Source organism: Kryptolebias marmoratus, linkage group LG11 (assembly GCF_001649575.2).
Source record: "Kryptolebias marmoratus isolate JLee-2015 linkage group LG11, ASM164957v2, whole genome shotgun sequence".
Taxonomy (NCBI): domain Eukaryota; kingdom Metazoa; phylum Chordata; class Actinopteri; order Cyprinodontiformes; family Rivulidae; genus Kryptolebias; species Kryptolebias marmoratus.
In genome coordinates this window covers 9,775,083-9,790,753 of record NC_051440.1, presented here as the reverse complement: position 1 = coordinate 9,790,753, position 15,671 = coordinate 9,775,083, and the positions used below count along the sequence as shown (strand labels likewise).

Sequence of the window (15,671 nt, the reverse complement as noted above, 5' to 3'; positions counted from 1 at the left end):
CCACCAAAGGAGGGGTGCATGTACGGAAAAAATAAATAACCTACAGGATATTAGGTCCAGGACTCAAGGGACTGAGCAGATAAAAGAAAACAAGCCAAATGAAAGTCTGCAGAGCAAAGTTTGGGCTTTAACTGTAATTATTGGGTTATTAAAAGAGATTTGTGTCTAAAACGAAATAAAGAAAGACGCTGAAAGTGGCATTTTTTGAGGTAGCTTAAGGGCCAAATCATTTGATGCGACCAAATTCTTGGCATTCGTTCAACTGTGTGCCACTGAAGCTGTTGTCATACTGGCGCATAATGAAACCAGTCCAACACACTCAATAAGTTGCCATGAATCAAACACTCAGTGCATAAATGCTGTTTGTCAGTGGCGTCGAAAAAGCAATCAGGAAAGTGCGGCGTATTGAATCAAGGAGAATATTGTTCAGCAATAATAGTTGGCATGGCATTGATTTTAACCAGTACTCTTTCAGGCCTCAGGCGATGGGATGTAACTTACTGATGAGACATTTTACCGGGAAAAGAAAAAGGTCAGCCGGAGTGATTGATATCCCATTTTATGAGAAGTCATACAGACAGTATTACTTATGCGTTTTGAATGCTCCATCTCGATGACATCTGCTCCGGATGGGTCATAAAAAGCCAATAAAATAGTGCAACTGAGTAATAGCATCCTTATTTGTGAGTGTTTGAATGCCATGCATCCATAAAACATGCCGTACAGTCTTGTATGTGTTATCAGGGGCGAGAGAGCCCTTTGGGCCTTCATAGATGCTTGTTGAGTTGTTGTTTATAGTGGCTGAGGGAGACAAGGGGAGCCACCAGCCTCGAGTGGCTGATATTGATTATTTATTGAAACGCTGATTTCCAAAGTGTTGCAGGAGGCAATGTGTAAATTAATCCAGCAAACCTTCTGCCATCTGCATGGTGGAAATGATTGAGAAATGTGGCCAAATCGGGATCTGAACTGTGACCTGCGCGGAGCTGGTGTGCAGCGGCACGGGCTACTTTAGGCCACTAGAAACCCCCGGGTGTTTGATAACAGCAACCTGAAAAACTGGGATTAAACAGCCAAGGTCAGAAATGACAGTGAGCCGTGCAGGTGTGCACTGTCCTGCTCTCGGTTAAAAAGATAGTTCAGAACGTTTGAAGTGAGGTTCTGTGGAATGGTTTTGAATAATTAATATCTCACGTGTTATAAATAGCTCTTTGAACAGCCTAAATTTGGAGGAAAAGGTTTAAATTCTTACAGGATTGACACACTAACAGCTACTCCGAGAAATGCTAAGTCTAAATTGGACTGTTAGTATCTTAACACAACTTCATTTTTCAAAGATTTCATAGCAGCTTATACAAACATGAATTACAAACCATTTAAACCACCGCATTACATGATTCTTGATACATATATATTTTTTTACTGTTGCAGGAAGTGCCCCAGACTGCACAGAAAGTGCTGCAGCTAGCAGCTTTGTGCAGTTGCAAATAACCATGGAACTCTTTGTAAAATAACCGTGTAATGCAAAACTTAAAAAAAAGAGCAAAAAATGTTATGGAATTACGGAAATTGGAGTTGCTTTGAAATGACGGGCATCCATTTTGGTCTTGACCTCATCCAGACTAGCCATTAGCTCGTTAATCTGGTCCGAATTCAACACCGTTTCTCCAAACTGAGTTTGTTCAAAAAGCTATCTACGTCAGGTAAGATATTAACCACTCATAACCTTACCTCAGAATACCAAACTTAAGAGATCTTACCTGTCACTTACTGTTGCATTTGTTGTTTTACTTTAGCATTCTCTTCGCCAGTTCTCTTCAGGAATCACCTGTTCCACATTCTTGATTTATAAAATACTTGCAGCCTTTAAAATGAGCCACGCTGTGCATTTACAGTTCATCGTTTCAACGGCGTGGCGTGAAAACCGCTACGTCGTCTCTTGTTTAACAAAAGCTACGTTTCTACTTGAACATGGGCATGATAGCACATTAACATTTGAAAACACAACTGTACCCTTGTCCTGGTAAAGCTTAACTACTTTAATTCACAGTACATTCAGCACGAACCTGGATCCAAACAATACTAACTAAACTAGCAATATTCGCATAGAAAAGGTTACTACTCTCTGATGTTGATCATTGCGGCGGCATTTTGTTTTATTTTCATATGCATATTTCTTTTTTCGTTCTGCTAAGAGTGGCAAATTCACCTCCTCGCAGCATTAAACTAAATGATCCGTGCGCACCTTATGCTCCGTGGTAAATTACATTAATTGTTTTGAGCCCTGACATACCAGCACAATTATAATTGTCCCAGCAGTGTTGGCAAATGTATTATTGATCAAAATGTTCACAAGTTAAATGATGTCAGCTGCAGAGAGCATCGAAGAAGAAGAAATATCTACCCCTATAGTTGAGACCTGAAAAAGTTTCCTTTCATACCAACTTTGGCCTGCCACTTGTTTTAGTCCGTCAAACAAACGAGGCGCGGGATTGCCAGCTTCGCGTTTAGGATAAACTAGAGTTATATCCTTTATCGGAACTGACAACTCAACCTCCGATATCTTGTGTTTCTAAGAGGAGCATTAATATTGGCAGAGTAGCCCAAGCAGAATTAGATCCATATTTTATTTTATTTTATTTTTTTATGGGGACATAAATCCAGAAGCGAGTGCTTGGGAAGTGATCAGATGGGATCACTTCTCGGCGTTCTGTAGAGCTAGCCTCCCACCCTGAATTTAATGTGGAAGACAAACAGAAAATAAAACATCTATATGTGTACATTGACATATTCAAACTGCACCTAGACAATGGCGTATGCTCCACTCAGCTTAGAACTGCGCTGAAGAATAAAGCGGGCTGGAAATGTGGTTTCATGCAGGGGACACTAACTCAGACAGTGTGATGATTTCTGCTCTTTGTGTTCAGAGTCTCCTCTACCTTCTTTCCTTTACTTACCAAGCATTACTTCCTATCAGAGCCAGTTAAAATACTGAATTATAAGTTTCTCATTATGAGTCGAGAGACTGTGTTATCAGGTAGTTGAAAACACTCACAGAGGATGCCTCATAGATGCATTAGACAGCACTCGATGGAGTTTGATAGGAGTCACATTGTGGGTTTGCATACCATCACATGTATCTATATGTGGGGGCGTACTGATGTCACAACAGCCCGATGTTGGATGCAATGGGTAAGTGAGGACACCGAGGTTCTGGTCATCAAAGTCAGAGGTCCCTAACCTCCGGGCCGCGGACCGGTACGTGGGTCATTTGGTACCGGGCCACAGAGAAAGAATAATTAACTTACAGTATTTCCGTTTTCTTTTATTTTTGGAGTCTGAAGGGCATTTCTTTTGAAAACTGACCGGATTCTCTCCACTCCATCCATCTATGACTCCCTCTTGATGCGTGTCAGAACGCTTATCTAGGTCACGTGATCCGTTACCGCTAAAAACAAACCCACAAGCAGCAAAATGAGTAAAAACAAACATCTCTGGAAGCCCTAGATGGGACCGTCTGGTTACTGAGAAACAGGATCATGGCTGATTCAGCGTTATGGTGAGTTGTATTCTTTGTGCACTTTATATTTGTGGTGGATCTTTTTTTAAAGTTTAAACATCGACATATTGACCAGAGAACATCAGGGGGAGGAGAGGCTGTTATTCATGTTGATAACACATGCCAGCTATTGTAGAACCCCATATCTACACCTGCCATCCGGACGCAGGTACCGGACTCTTTACAACGCCCTGCGTCATCTCTTACTGTCTCGAAGACTGGCACCAGATGGACGAGTTTACCATCCCGTGTGCTGGCTGCTGTTCACGTCAGAACGACTATGGCTGCATTCGGAGTGGTGCAGTCACTGGGAGGCACAGTCTCAAGATGAGTGGTGGCATATCATGTTCGGCAACGAATCTTGGTCTTGCGTCATTGTGGGAACGTACAGTATGGTGGTGCCAAGAGAGGCCCAATCCCCTCTAAAACAGAATAGATAAAGGTGTGGGACACTTTCGTTTACCAGTGTGTGCATGGCTACAAATTTATTATATGAATATTAAAATAAATGCTCACCTTACTTCACAAGCAGACTTCTGTATTGATTTTTTTATTTAGACACATTTAGACCTCTCAGAAAGCAAGTTATGTCATCTGCAAACTCAAAAGCATCCATAAAACCCTGATTTCCTCTGATACAAGTGGTGACAAACAATCCTAGTTTGTAACAACGCTTTGCTGTGCGTGTCGGCCCATTTCGACTCTGATTGTTTTATTTTATTTCAGGTGTTTAAATTGCTATTGAACATCACATAAGGCCAAGTAGTGCAGGCAATAACATGAATAATCCATTGGCAGCTCCTGACAGACCATAAGAGAAAATGTGATCCCAATCCCCGCTACACACAGGGGGAAGTAAAAGCAGGCTGAAACAGCATTAGTCTGTCCACCTAAACACACAACACACTTTGCATTTCAAGTTGGGAAAACATCCGTCTTTTTAAGGGTTGAGCTAAAAGATGCAACATCACAGAGTGTTTCCCTGCAACTGCATGATCGCTTTTAAACAAGACCTCACAGTTTTGCTTTGTATTTTTGTGCATGGTCAAGCTTCTGGTGAACCATTTATTTCTTGATAAATCTACTGGACTCTGCAGTTATTACTTTATGCTTATTTCCCATCGTCGATTTGAGAGTTTAAAAAGGTAACTTAAAAAAAAAAAAAAATCTGTAGAGAGATAATTCTTCACAAAAATATATAAAACTTTTTTTTCTTCTCTCCACACTTGCTGCACACTAAGCAACTCCTTGACAAGAAAATGGATAGATCAAGCAGCTTCTTAGCATAGAGACGATTTTAAATTCATCACAGCGAGCCGGTGCCTATTCGAAGCACGTCCGTCAATATGCCTGTGAAATGAAGAGCCAGAGGCTACCGACCCAGACACATCAGCTCCTTTTTGGCCATCTAACAACACTTTCTGGAGCCTTCACTTTGACATTTGCATTGATTTTTCTCATTTTTTTTTCGTCTCGCTGCAGCCTTCGAGGATGTAGCCCGTGCTCGCGCCTTTGTGCGGAGCGAGTGGGCAACAAGTGAAGTTCAGGCAAAGGCAAATGACTTCAGCATACAAAAAGAAAAAAATAGACATTAGGAAGTGAAAACAGGTTTTGAAGGCTTTCAAGTTGACCGTAACAAAAGATTCTACACAAGACTTTATCTTTCAAAAATATAAACGTTGTTTAATTTATTTTTTTTTTCGCAATACCTTGAGGTACGTTCAAAACTAGAAAAAGGTACATTCTATGTCACACCATGTACAGTCTGACATTTTCCATTTCATTAAAAAAAAAAACATTTTCTCCAAAAACTAGACATTTAGAAATGTTTATATTATATTTTATACATTTGTTCCAGCTTTATAGCAAACATTAAGATCACATGTATGATTGAAATATTTCAATTCCTCCTATTACCTGTGTAATTATTTACTAAACCTATATAAAAACATTTTCAAGATAACAGATAATTAAGAAAGCAGATTTTATTGCTAATGTAAATGAAGATTTGTTTTACCAACGTGCAATAAGTGATGTAAACTGGTGTTGGAAATTTCAACCACATATTAAAGTTATCCGGTAGACATCACAGATGTCCAACAAAAACAAACACTGATCAGATTAGAACGAAAATAAAGTCTGACAATCAGCAGAGAGCTTGTTCGAGTCATTATTCAGGATCTGAAAATTGATTCGTGTGCAGACGTATATTAAAACTTAACCCATTAAGTCAACTTTTTGTTGTTGTTGAACAACACGGTTTCGTTTTTTTCTCTAAAAACACTACAAAAGTATAAACTGATTGTCATCAAATGCAGGAGTGTCATCCTCATCAGCATGAAGTCTAAAAATCTCTGCAGGGCAAGGTGGACTCCACCAAAGTGAGAAGCCATTTGTGACCTGATTGAGTGTTCAATGGACAGATAAGTACCAGAAGTAGCTTCGTCTAAAAGAAAATAAAACCCATTCCATTTAATACTTTTCTCTGTTTACATCCCATTCGTAAACAAATGATTGCTCGGTGTTAAATGTCATCCAGCTGGTCTCCACAGGAGTAACACAAAAGTCAACAAACAAACATTAGGCACTAATAACAGACTCTTATCTGCTGGTGCGCTCCATCGTCTTCTCTCGCTGAACAGAACTGATGCTCTGCTTTAGCCTCTTGGTAAACAGGTGACTCGCTCTGCCACAGTACGAGTTTGTGGTCGTCAGCAACGACGCTTCCAGCGGCTGAAGCAGCGACGTCTCCATGTTCTCGCCGAAGGGGTGCTAGGATGAAGAGACGCACGTGCTGGTTACGTTTCCGATTTCAACAAACTGTCACTGAAGATTTGATTTTACTACATGGTTGCAAGCACTTTCAGTTTGGCTACATTGCTCTAGAAAGTACTCAGATTATTAGGTGCTTGTTCAAACATGTTTACGCTCTCATAAAACTTAAAGTAATCAGGAAAACTGTGTTAATATTGACCTTTCCTGAAAGAGAAGACTGTTAAACCAAACAAAATATTCGTCGTGAATAAGATTTTATATCAGAGACAGGTACTTTAAAGGTAATATCTCACTGAGCTGAGACTGTTGGCGACTCAAACATAACTCACTTTTGTGACAAAATGCAAAAACTTTCAGTTGCAGCTTCACTAAATGAGTGTTTGCAGCAGAACGACCAGCGAGCCGTGCAGACGCATTTTGTGGACCTAATTTTATCTTTAAAATCACAGTGTATGTTTTGCAAAACTGTACTCTAGGCCATGCATATTATTTCACTGCCAACAGCACATTTCTGATTTAATCTACTGGAGTACACTTTTGAAATTAAGGTAAGCAGATCTGGACCAGTTGGTTTTTTTTTTGTTTGTTTTTTTACAAATAATTATTAATCATCAACATAGTTTTAAGACCTAGACATACTTCCAAGTTCCATGTAGGTGTCAAATACAGCTAGTACTTTTGAGATGGGTTGGACATGCCCAGGACTACTTTGTAACTATATGGAGAAAAAGATATGTCAAATTAAAAAAAAAAAAAAAGTTTAAAACTGAGGCGACAAGAATGTCAGCCTTTGTAAAACTTAAGCAAAAGGTACTGAGAACCCGTCTGAATGCCAAAAGACATTTTGGATACTCCTGCGCCAACAGAAGCAGCTCAGTGAAATACTACTTTTAGTCCAATTAGGTTTTAACCGAAGTCCTTCCTATGTATTAAGTATTTAACCGTTTCAGCATCATCACTCTGTTAAAGAAACAAAACAATCAGCCGAAACAATGATAACATTAAGGCTGCAGCTCGGTTTGAAAAAGAGTGACAGGTCGTGTCATCTGCCTTTTGAACAAGACCAGTCGGTACGTAACATAAGGTATACAACTGAGTCCTTGCAGAGTCACTGCTTTCTAATGCTGTTATATTATCATTACAGAACCACTGTTTAAAACTTACAAGATGGGAAAAACAAACAACACAGAAATTAATAAATTGCAAAAACATTAAAGGAAATGAATGCATATGAATGCAGCTCATACAACTATGGGTGACATTTAAGTGGCTACGTGTCCTTATTTATGGTCAATGCAGAAACAGGAGCCACGTGAAATAAAACACTTTTCTTTTAAATAAAAAAAGAGATGTGTTTTTGCACTGCTGGCTGCTGCATTGTCTGCATAGGACAATAAAATCTACATTCACATCATATGAATTAGGTTGCTGTCAGTTTCAGACAATAACACTTTCCATTTGATTAATAATCTGTCAATTTCAGAGTGTGTTTGAATGATGAATTTCTATCATCACGAGTACATAAAAGTGGGCTTAGTAAAGCATGACAACGTTAGAGAAAGCCACGGCTGCAGTATTTTCCATGTGCTTCCACACTGAATGTCTTCCTCGTCATCAAATGCAGAGAAAAGTTAAAAAAGTTCCATCTCTCCAGCATGTTAATAGCAGATCATGTCACGTTCTGCATGGAAATAAAAATGAGCCTTTCACTGTTGTATATTGAGGAAGACCAATCTTTTATGACTGCAGTAAATAAAAGAAATCACTATTTTACCGCATCTTATTTGACTCCAGTTTGGGAAAGCATCCCATTACCAAAGTACAGTTTTTATATTATCTTTTATACACTGCAGCGGGCAATATAGCACCATTAACGACCTCCTATCGATTTTTATGTGGATGTGGCTGTTGCGTTGTCCATGCAGCCATCATGATGTCTCAAACTAGCATCAGCACTAAAAATTTTACAACTCTTCAGTGGGCTTGGCCGGGTAATGGCAGTGGCCTTTATTATGAACTCCTCTGCTGGTTGAGAGAGCCTGCCTTGGGAGCCGGGCTGACTAAGGAGCTCTTGGCGGCAAGGAAAATCAGAGTTTCTTCCAGAATTGCCTGTTCCAGGCTTTAGGATGCTGTCATCGCAGGAAGGAGCGAAAACAAAGAAGGGTGGTACCAAGGGAGCTGAAGAAAGACGAGCCAATATACAACTTCTGTGAAACATACTCGGGGAAAAAATAGTGGATTGCTATTAGGTCCTCTGCTTTTATAAAGATAAATGTGTTCAACTACTTAATACTTAATGGATTATGCATACTAATGATAAACAACAGTACTTCTCTGTCCTAAAATCAGGTGACTCTAATGAGCAGTATGTGTATCTGTGCTGTCTGAGAGACTGATGGAGCTAAGAGGACCGAGTGCCCCATAATGAAGCCTGCTCGTTTACCTAATGGCTAAGAACATTGCCTGCACTGATAGCGGCCAGGCTAAGGCCTGCGCTGGTAATGGATGGAGATCAGCTAATGACGCTTCTCGTACTCCCCCCAATTTCTGCCCGCGTGTTGACCAGGCTACTGAAAACCAACAAGGGCAGATCGAAACGGAGCCGCCGCGAGCAAAAGAACGTGAGAGCTCTCGAGCCGATTTGCTTGCTCACTGCGGATGCAAATGTACTGAACATTTAAGCTCATTAGGGTTAAATTAGTGCTGTCAAGTGAGTGCAAACAATAATCACCAAGTGTGCTTTTAAAAGTGCCCTTACCAGTAAGGACGGTAAAACACAGATTATTTTGACCAGATCTAAAAGGTCAAAAATCAATTTTCAGAAATCTGGGGGGGTGGAATTATAGTTCACAACACAGGGGTTACCACTGGTAACTTCAACTACAGGGCTTCATAACAGACCTAAATTTGTTTAACACTATTATAGACTTACTTTAGATTACTTTTTGGCTGAGTCCCATTTTGTGGTGTCAACCCTACCCCAACTATTTGGCCTTTAAATTTTAGTTACAAGAGGTAGAGGCTAAAATATTATATAATGGAAAGAGACACACTGAAACAAATAAACTTGGAAAAAGCTTCTTGTTTTCAAATGTTAAAGATTCACAGAGCTAAACTAGCTAGTTGAGTAGTTATCTTCAGTAACATGAGCTGGTTGATGAAATAGAAGCTCTTGTGTCTCATTTGCCGCAGAAATGAGTGAAGATTTTTGCTCCACTTTATCTAGCTTCCCCTGCATCTTGCTGCCTTCATATCTGAAACACAGCTGAGCTGCCGGTTCATGCCAACAATGACCGACGCGTGTTGCCTTTCTTGTGCCAGGTAGTGAACAACATATGGCTTGCATTGAACAACAAAAGAGCAAAGTGCAGCCTGCTTGCTACAGGACTCGTCTTTATGTTCATATAAATCAAACCTCTCTGGATATGTTATTGGGTGGGGGGGGGCAACAGGTTTTCCAGGACCAAAGTCAGGCTGACATGTTGTGTTTCTGCGCATACTTTCTGTCTTTCTAAAGCTGAACAATTTCACATTTTTATTACTGCTGTGGCCATCGCAGCTCCCACAAGACAAAGCCCAAAAGAACCTGTTACAACACACCAGGAGGGGACTAAGACAACGTTTTCTGGCTAAATTACACCTGTTTGTGTTCACATAGCAAATGCTTGTGTACTCGTGTATTGCGAGATAAAATGCAGTTAAGTTAATCTATTTTCAGATTAATCAACTCTGTAATAAACAGCTACAATTGTGGTCTAACAGATCGATCTCAGCTGCCAAAGCCCGGAAGAGTTGATCCGTTTTAGGAGAACTTCGACAGCATGGAGGAAATGTTTAACAGGTTATTGACTGCGCATTGGTGGCCGGATGCATCCATAATAAAAAAAGGAAGCCTGGAGTTCTTATTGATAAGAATATAACTAACAAACACCTCTCTAAATAGTCTGTACTAGCCACTAAATTGCTCTCCAAGGAAGAGCAAGTCTATGCTTGATCTTATTACTTCTTCCTGCATTAGCTTTTACCATCAGCTGTGTCGGAATTCCTACAACAAAAACTTATTAATAACTTAATAATTACGCTCAATTAGTTTATAGGCAGACAGTAAGACATTCCTGTAATATCACTACCTTTTTGATGGCCTCGTAGACAGCTCGAAAAGCTGGCTGCTTGTCATTGTGATAAACTCCTCTGTTACCATGGAGAATAAAGACACCCTCTTGTTCAGCCTGTTGACAATTGCTGCCATAGATACAGTGGTCCGGACGGTAGTTCCACTGGCAGGGAAACACGTACAGGCTTTCTGTAGCAGACCAAAAAAAAAAAAAAAAAAAGTAAAATTAGAAATAACTAGACTTATTCCATATAAATCTATTGCGATCTTTATTTAACCGTAAATGCCCAACACAAAACACCTGTAGGGAATATGTTCTGCATCCTTTGGAAATAACAACTCATCTGATAGAATTATTGTAAAACGTTGACGTGGCACCTACCTGGGTTGTGATAAAATATGATATTAAGAAGGTCCTGGTCACCCCAGGTGATATTGAGTTTATACTTTTGGAGAAGAGGCATCAAAATTTCCTCCCACTTCAGCGGAAAAGCCGTCATGTCATTCTGGAAAGAGGGAACACGGCAACAGCAACACAATTGTGTCATTTTTACAACAAAAGTACATAAATCCGGCATTCTAGTGAATAAATATTTCAATCAACTTCTTACATTCATTCAAATGAAATTGTTTGTCAAACATCTGAGAGCGTTGAGATTTTAAAATGAATTACAAGAGTGACCTCAACTGGTCAGTTATAGTAGTGCAGTAAAGCTGCTCCTGGGGCTAATATTTTCTATGAAATTAAAATTTATTTCTCGTTTATCAAGTTGCTTTCCTTATTAACTAAATGTAATGGGTGGAACTGGTAATATCTAATATTTCCTAATGGTTTCAAACCCACAACCATGTATTTTATCATTGAGGTAAATAAAAAGAATTACCAACATGATAACTTGAAGTCAGTTTTGCCAACTTTGCATTTTACACACTAGAAGAAAACACACCCTTCAGGTATCAAAAACACATGACGGTGGTTCTCACGTGTTTTGAGGACTTTTTTTTACCTTGAAGAATTTTTCTCTGATTCTTGTCATGTTCATGAGCATGACCCCAGAGTTGATGCCTGTCTTGCCATAGTAAGGGTGGCGGGCAAAACGGTTGTACCATCCAATCCGAGGCTCCTCGTGCTCCGGAGCCATGGCAGCCAAGTGGTTCGCGTTGAAATGAGAAAGCAGGGCCCAGATGTTTTCTACTGGCTGCAGAAAGAGAATGTCTGTGTCCACATAGAGCAGAGAGTCCACTTCCTTTAGGATTAGCTGGGGAGAAAAGGTAATATATTAGCACTTTCTGTATAAGAACGACTACTGAAAGTCACGCGGCTGAATGATTTAGGACCTACTGGGAGGAAGAGCCTCTGAGAGGCACAAGGCTTAAAGAGCTTTTTCCACTCTTTAGCATTCTCCTTCGGAAATGTGATTGGATAGATGGTGAAAGTGAATTTTGCTTGAAATGTCCTTGGCCATAAATCCAGCTAGAAGAAAAGACAAACACACAAAGCTTTGTCATAACAACCTCCATGTATTGACTTTTGATATTTATTTTACTTAACTTTTTGTATTGGCTAAAATAAGAATATTTGTTTTGGGGCTAAAATGTTACAAAAACGAGTGAGCAAAGCGTGATAAATGACTTGTGTGTTTTGTCCAGAAGTCTTGTGCCGTTTCACTCAAGTTGGTGGTAAACAAGGCAAACAATTTCCAGAAAAGTTGGGAAACTATCAAAAATGCAATAAATATGTAAATTTAAGACAGCTTTGTTTAAAGTGGAGGTTGACTGACTGATTGGTTGGCTGATTATTTAGGCCAAATTTTGAATAATTTCTGTCGTTCACGCATGAGCATCCTGAACCAATTAAAAGAACTACCACAGCTGTCTGGTGGGGGGGCTTTTACAGCAGGGGCTCTCTTTTATAGCACAACACTGGCAAACTCCAAGGGAAGTTGACCAAAATGTCACACCAACTTTGAAAAGAACAATGTCATATCTGTGAGGGAAAATGTTGAAGCCCCAATTCATTTCTTTTACGGCCTAATTGTTAATTAATTAAGAAAGGAACTGTGACTTCAAAACGATTATATATAAATATATAGATATCTTTACAGTTGGAACTACATATATAACAAGCCTTCAATCAACAGTAGCACAGGTAAGAAATGAAAACCATCCTGCATCAGAAACATCTTTATATAACTAGTTTTCTAAGGATTGGAACTTTAATCTAAAAAAAGATTTTATTGACATATCTAATTACACAGGAAACTTAAAACAAGGTTAAACTTGATGCCAGCAATACAGTCAAAGGTTGGAGAAGAGGTTAAAAAAAAGCTCAAAGAATGTATAAAAATTATAGTACTGGAGGATTTTATGAGTTCTATTCATTGAGAGCTCACTGAGTCCTTATGGGTTATAAACAGAGTATCCACCAAGTCTTGAAGTTCAATAAAATGATCTTTTTTGTTTGTTTGTGGTATCCATCTTATAACCTGGGTAAATGATTTAACTGCTAATAAAAGAAGCATCAAGAGACTTCTTTAGTTTATCTCCTGTAACACAACACTTAAACGCAGCTCATGAAAAACAAGATAATCACTTCCCACAATTCTCTGCCACTGCAATGCTGAAAACACTCCAGTATTTTTTTTTTTATGCCGACTGTGACTCATTTACACAATTATGTGGACTGAGGATGAGCGTGAGAAGCGTAGGTGACACCGTTTTTTCACTTTTTATTCCCTCCCCTAAATTACCAACCATAACACTGAAGCAACAACCCTATCGTCGCTTGGTTTCGCCTGCTGAAGGAACTTTTCTGGAAATGGGACTCGTGTGTTGTTGTGGAAGACACTCACTGCGTCTCTGAAGCCGTCGTGTAGCTCGTCCTCAGCGAAGATGTAGAAGTGCAGTGGCTTTCTGCTGAAGAGCAATGCGGACTTCAACATGGTGAGAGTCTCCTCCAGTCTGGAGCCACAGGCCACCACGGCCAGGTGACTCCGCTCATCTTTATGTTGTTCGGCATCAGAGCCTGATCTCTCACTGAAAGAGCCGAGACACGGTAATTAAATCGGTAAACTTTGAATTTTACAACAGCATGAAGTCATAGTGGCAATTAAGTAAAAATTCTTGACCCAAAGTTTCTTGGTAGTCTTTCCTAATGATAATATACAAATCAATGTGAAATAGTCTCTTTATGTGCTTTTATTAATGCTTAAATACATTTTTTAAAGTACTTAATCTTCAAATTTGAATCTAATGATACAAGGACAGACCTAATGATAAAGATATTTAAGGAAATTGGACTTTACTTATTCTGTTGTCAACAAGCACATACTTTGACTTTCATTAACAACAATATAGTTGCATAATAAAGTAATACTCATGGACCACAACAAACTGGACACATGACCAGAAATAACAGCTACAGAATTAAAAATGCCCATGCGAGTTTCACCTTGTATCGTATGGGAATTTATCTACAACTTCAAATAATTCAGTTCATGTAATCTGACTGAAGCAGGGGTGAGGAGGGGTGTGACTTCATGATAATATTAATTTTACAGCAATGGAAGTGAGAGGGCAAATGAAAGTGTGCTGATAAGATATTGCTGTATTACATAATTAATTAGCAATGTTATATAATGCCAATATACTAATATCAGTACTCAGTACTTTATGGTATAAGGAGGTCTAATTTTAATAATTCCAGAGGTGTCACAAGAAACACTAAGACAACAGCTAAAACCTAAAACTTACCCTGGACTGGGGACATTTTGAAAGTGGGTAAAAATTGGAAAGTTAAAAACGTTGAATCATTTTTTAAAGGTTCACAAAATCAACCATACCTAAGAGATGACTCCAATAAGCAGTTCACTCCACAAACATCAGCTGGCAGTCTCCAATACGGTTTCCAGTAAGAAACTGACAGTGATTTACACCTGACAGAATAAAAACACCACCTTTTGGATCTTGAACGTTCAATCAATCTCTGTGACAGAACTTGCAAAGATCAGACCTTTCCTCTAACAGCTGATTAACAGATGGTTGTGCTCTAAATCCAGCCTTAAGCTGAGGTTAATGAGGTGCTAAATTAGTTAGCATTAAGCTTAACTTGCTAGCAAACTGGTAGTAGTTAATAGATATAAAATGAGCAGTTTTGTACAAAAAAAAAAAACCAACAAAAAAGCTAGTGACAACGTCACCATGTGTAACTTTTTTTTTCCTCAAATAAATCAAGTCAAGCCATTTACCAAAACCTAATTTACCTGCTGGTTGGCAGGTAAATATTTATTTTTTTCTGTGTTCAGGTGTAGCGAGACAACTAAGTCTAAACTAAAAAATAAAACATGCCTTCTCATAATTTATTTCTAATAATTTGTTCAGCTGAGATGTGTCATAACTCGGTAAGCTACCTGTCCAGTCCCCCTTCGCGGTCTCCGAGGCCTGCCAGCCCCGGTGTTTTCCTGAGAATGCGCCCGGTGTCGTGACCGCTCCCTCTGGGTGCCCCGTCGTCGACTCGTCGCCACTCGTCCCGGTCCTCCAAGGTGGCGGCTAGCTGACTGAACACGTACAGCAACGAGAAGAAGGCGAAGGCCACGCACAGGAGGAATGCGTGAAGGTAGCATCGCATTTTGCGTTTCGCATTGTTGCTGGCGCTACAGATACATTTGGACTGATCTTGGCCCGTTACCGTCAGGTGGTGCGCTACTGGCTAACTAGGGTGGTGTTTACAGTTGTCCGCTCCACCCACCTCTACTACACGTGTTCCGGTTAATCACAACCGGCTGCCTGAGTTAAGGGAAAACTTACAGACTCATTAACAGGCTTCAGTAATTTGGAGCAGGTGCGTTTTTCTCTCTGTTAGACAAATATCTCATGAGCTACAGGACATTTTTTAATTGTAAACTCTCAAAACGTAATCATTGGATGTAGTCTACAACTTGCTAACTTTAGGAAGTTACTACATTCAATATGGCTGCCTCATTAAACACAAAGGTCAGTTTCACTCATGAAGTTGTCCATGGTGTAAATGGACAAAAGGTTCACTTAAAGAACATGAAATTGCAGCTATCGGTTGCAATGTGAAGACTTATCTGCTGATGATGACAACTGGCTTATCCAAACCATTTTATGGTCAGAGCATTAGTCCACAAGTACCATGCAAGATTTCTTTAGAGGGAGTGGGTTTAATAAAACATAATATCCAATTTGGAGCCATAATCTGAT

The 15,671-nt window shown here is 39.5% G+C and overlaps 1 protein-coding gene across 2 annotated transcripts; it reads right to left on the bottom strand.

The window, feature by feature from the left end:
- Nucleotides 1–5,215: 5,215 nt before the first annotated feature.
- LOC108229894 (glucoside xylosyltransferase 1-like) lies at nt 5,216–15,183 on the bottom strand. Of its 2 annotated transcripts, XM_017405609.3 has the most exons (8): nt 14,858–15,183; nt 14,291–14,383; nt 13,301–13,484; nt 11,791–11,922; nt 11,456–11,707; nt 10,831–10,954; nt 10,465–10,637; nt 5,216–6,331 (listed from the first exon to the last, which is right to left on the bottom strand). In XM_017405609.3, exons 1-8 carry the CDS (start codon nt 15,073–15,075, stop codon nt 6,161–6,163), a joined length of 1,347 nt encoding a protein of 448 aa, XP_017261098.1. In that variant the 5' UTR covers nt 15,076–15,183; the 3' UTR covers nt 5,216–6,160. The 2 variants fall into 2 exon arrangements, with proteins under 2 accessions (XP_017261098.1, XP_017261099.1); XM_017405610.3 differs by lacking the exon at nt 14,291–14,383.
- Between the last annotated feature and the right edge of the window lie 488 nt (nt 15,184–15,671).

Excerpts from the sequence above, each read along its gene's own strand:
- LOC108229894 (XM_017405609.3), bottom strand. The coding sequence starts at position 15,075 with ATGCGATGCTACCTTCACGCATTCCTCCTGTGCGTGGCCTTCGCCTTC. Across the intron at positions 13,485-14,290 it reads TTATTGGAGTCATCTCTTAG|TGAGAGATCAGGCTCTGATG; the intron begins GTATGGTTGATT and ends CGGCTCTTTCAG. Across the intron at positions 10,955-11,455 it reads TCAGAGAAAAATTCTTCAAG|AATGACATGACGGCTTTTCC; the intron begins GTAAAAAAAAGT and ends CCCTCTTTCCAG.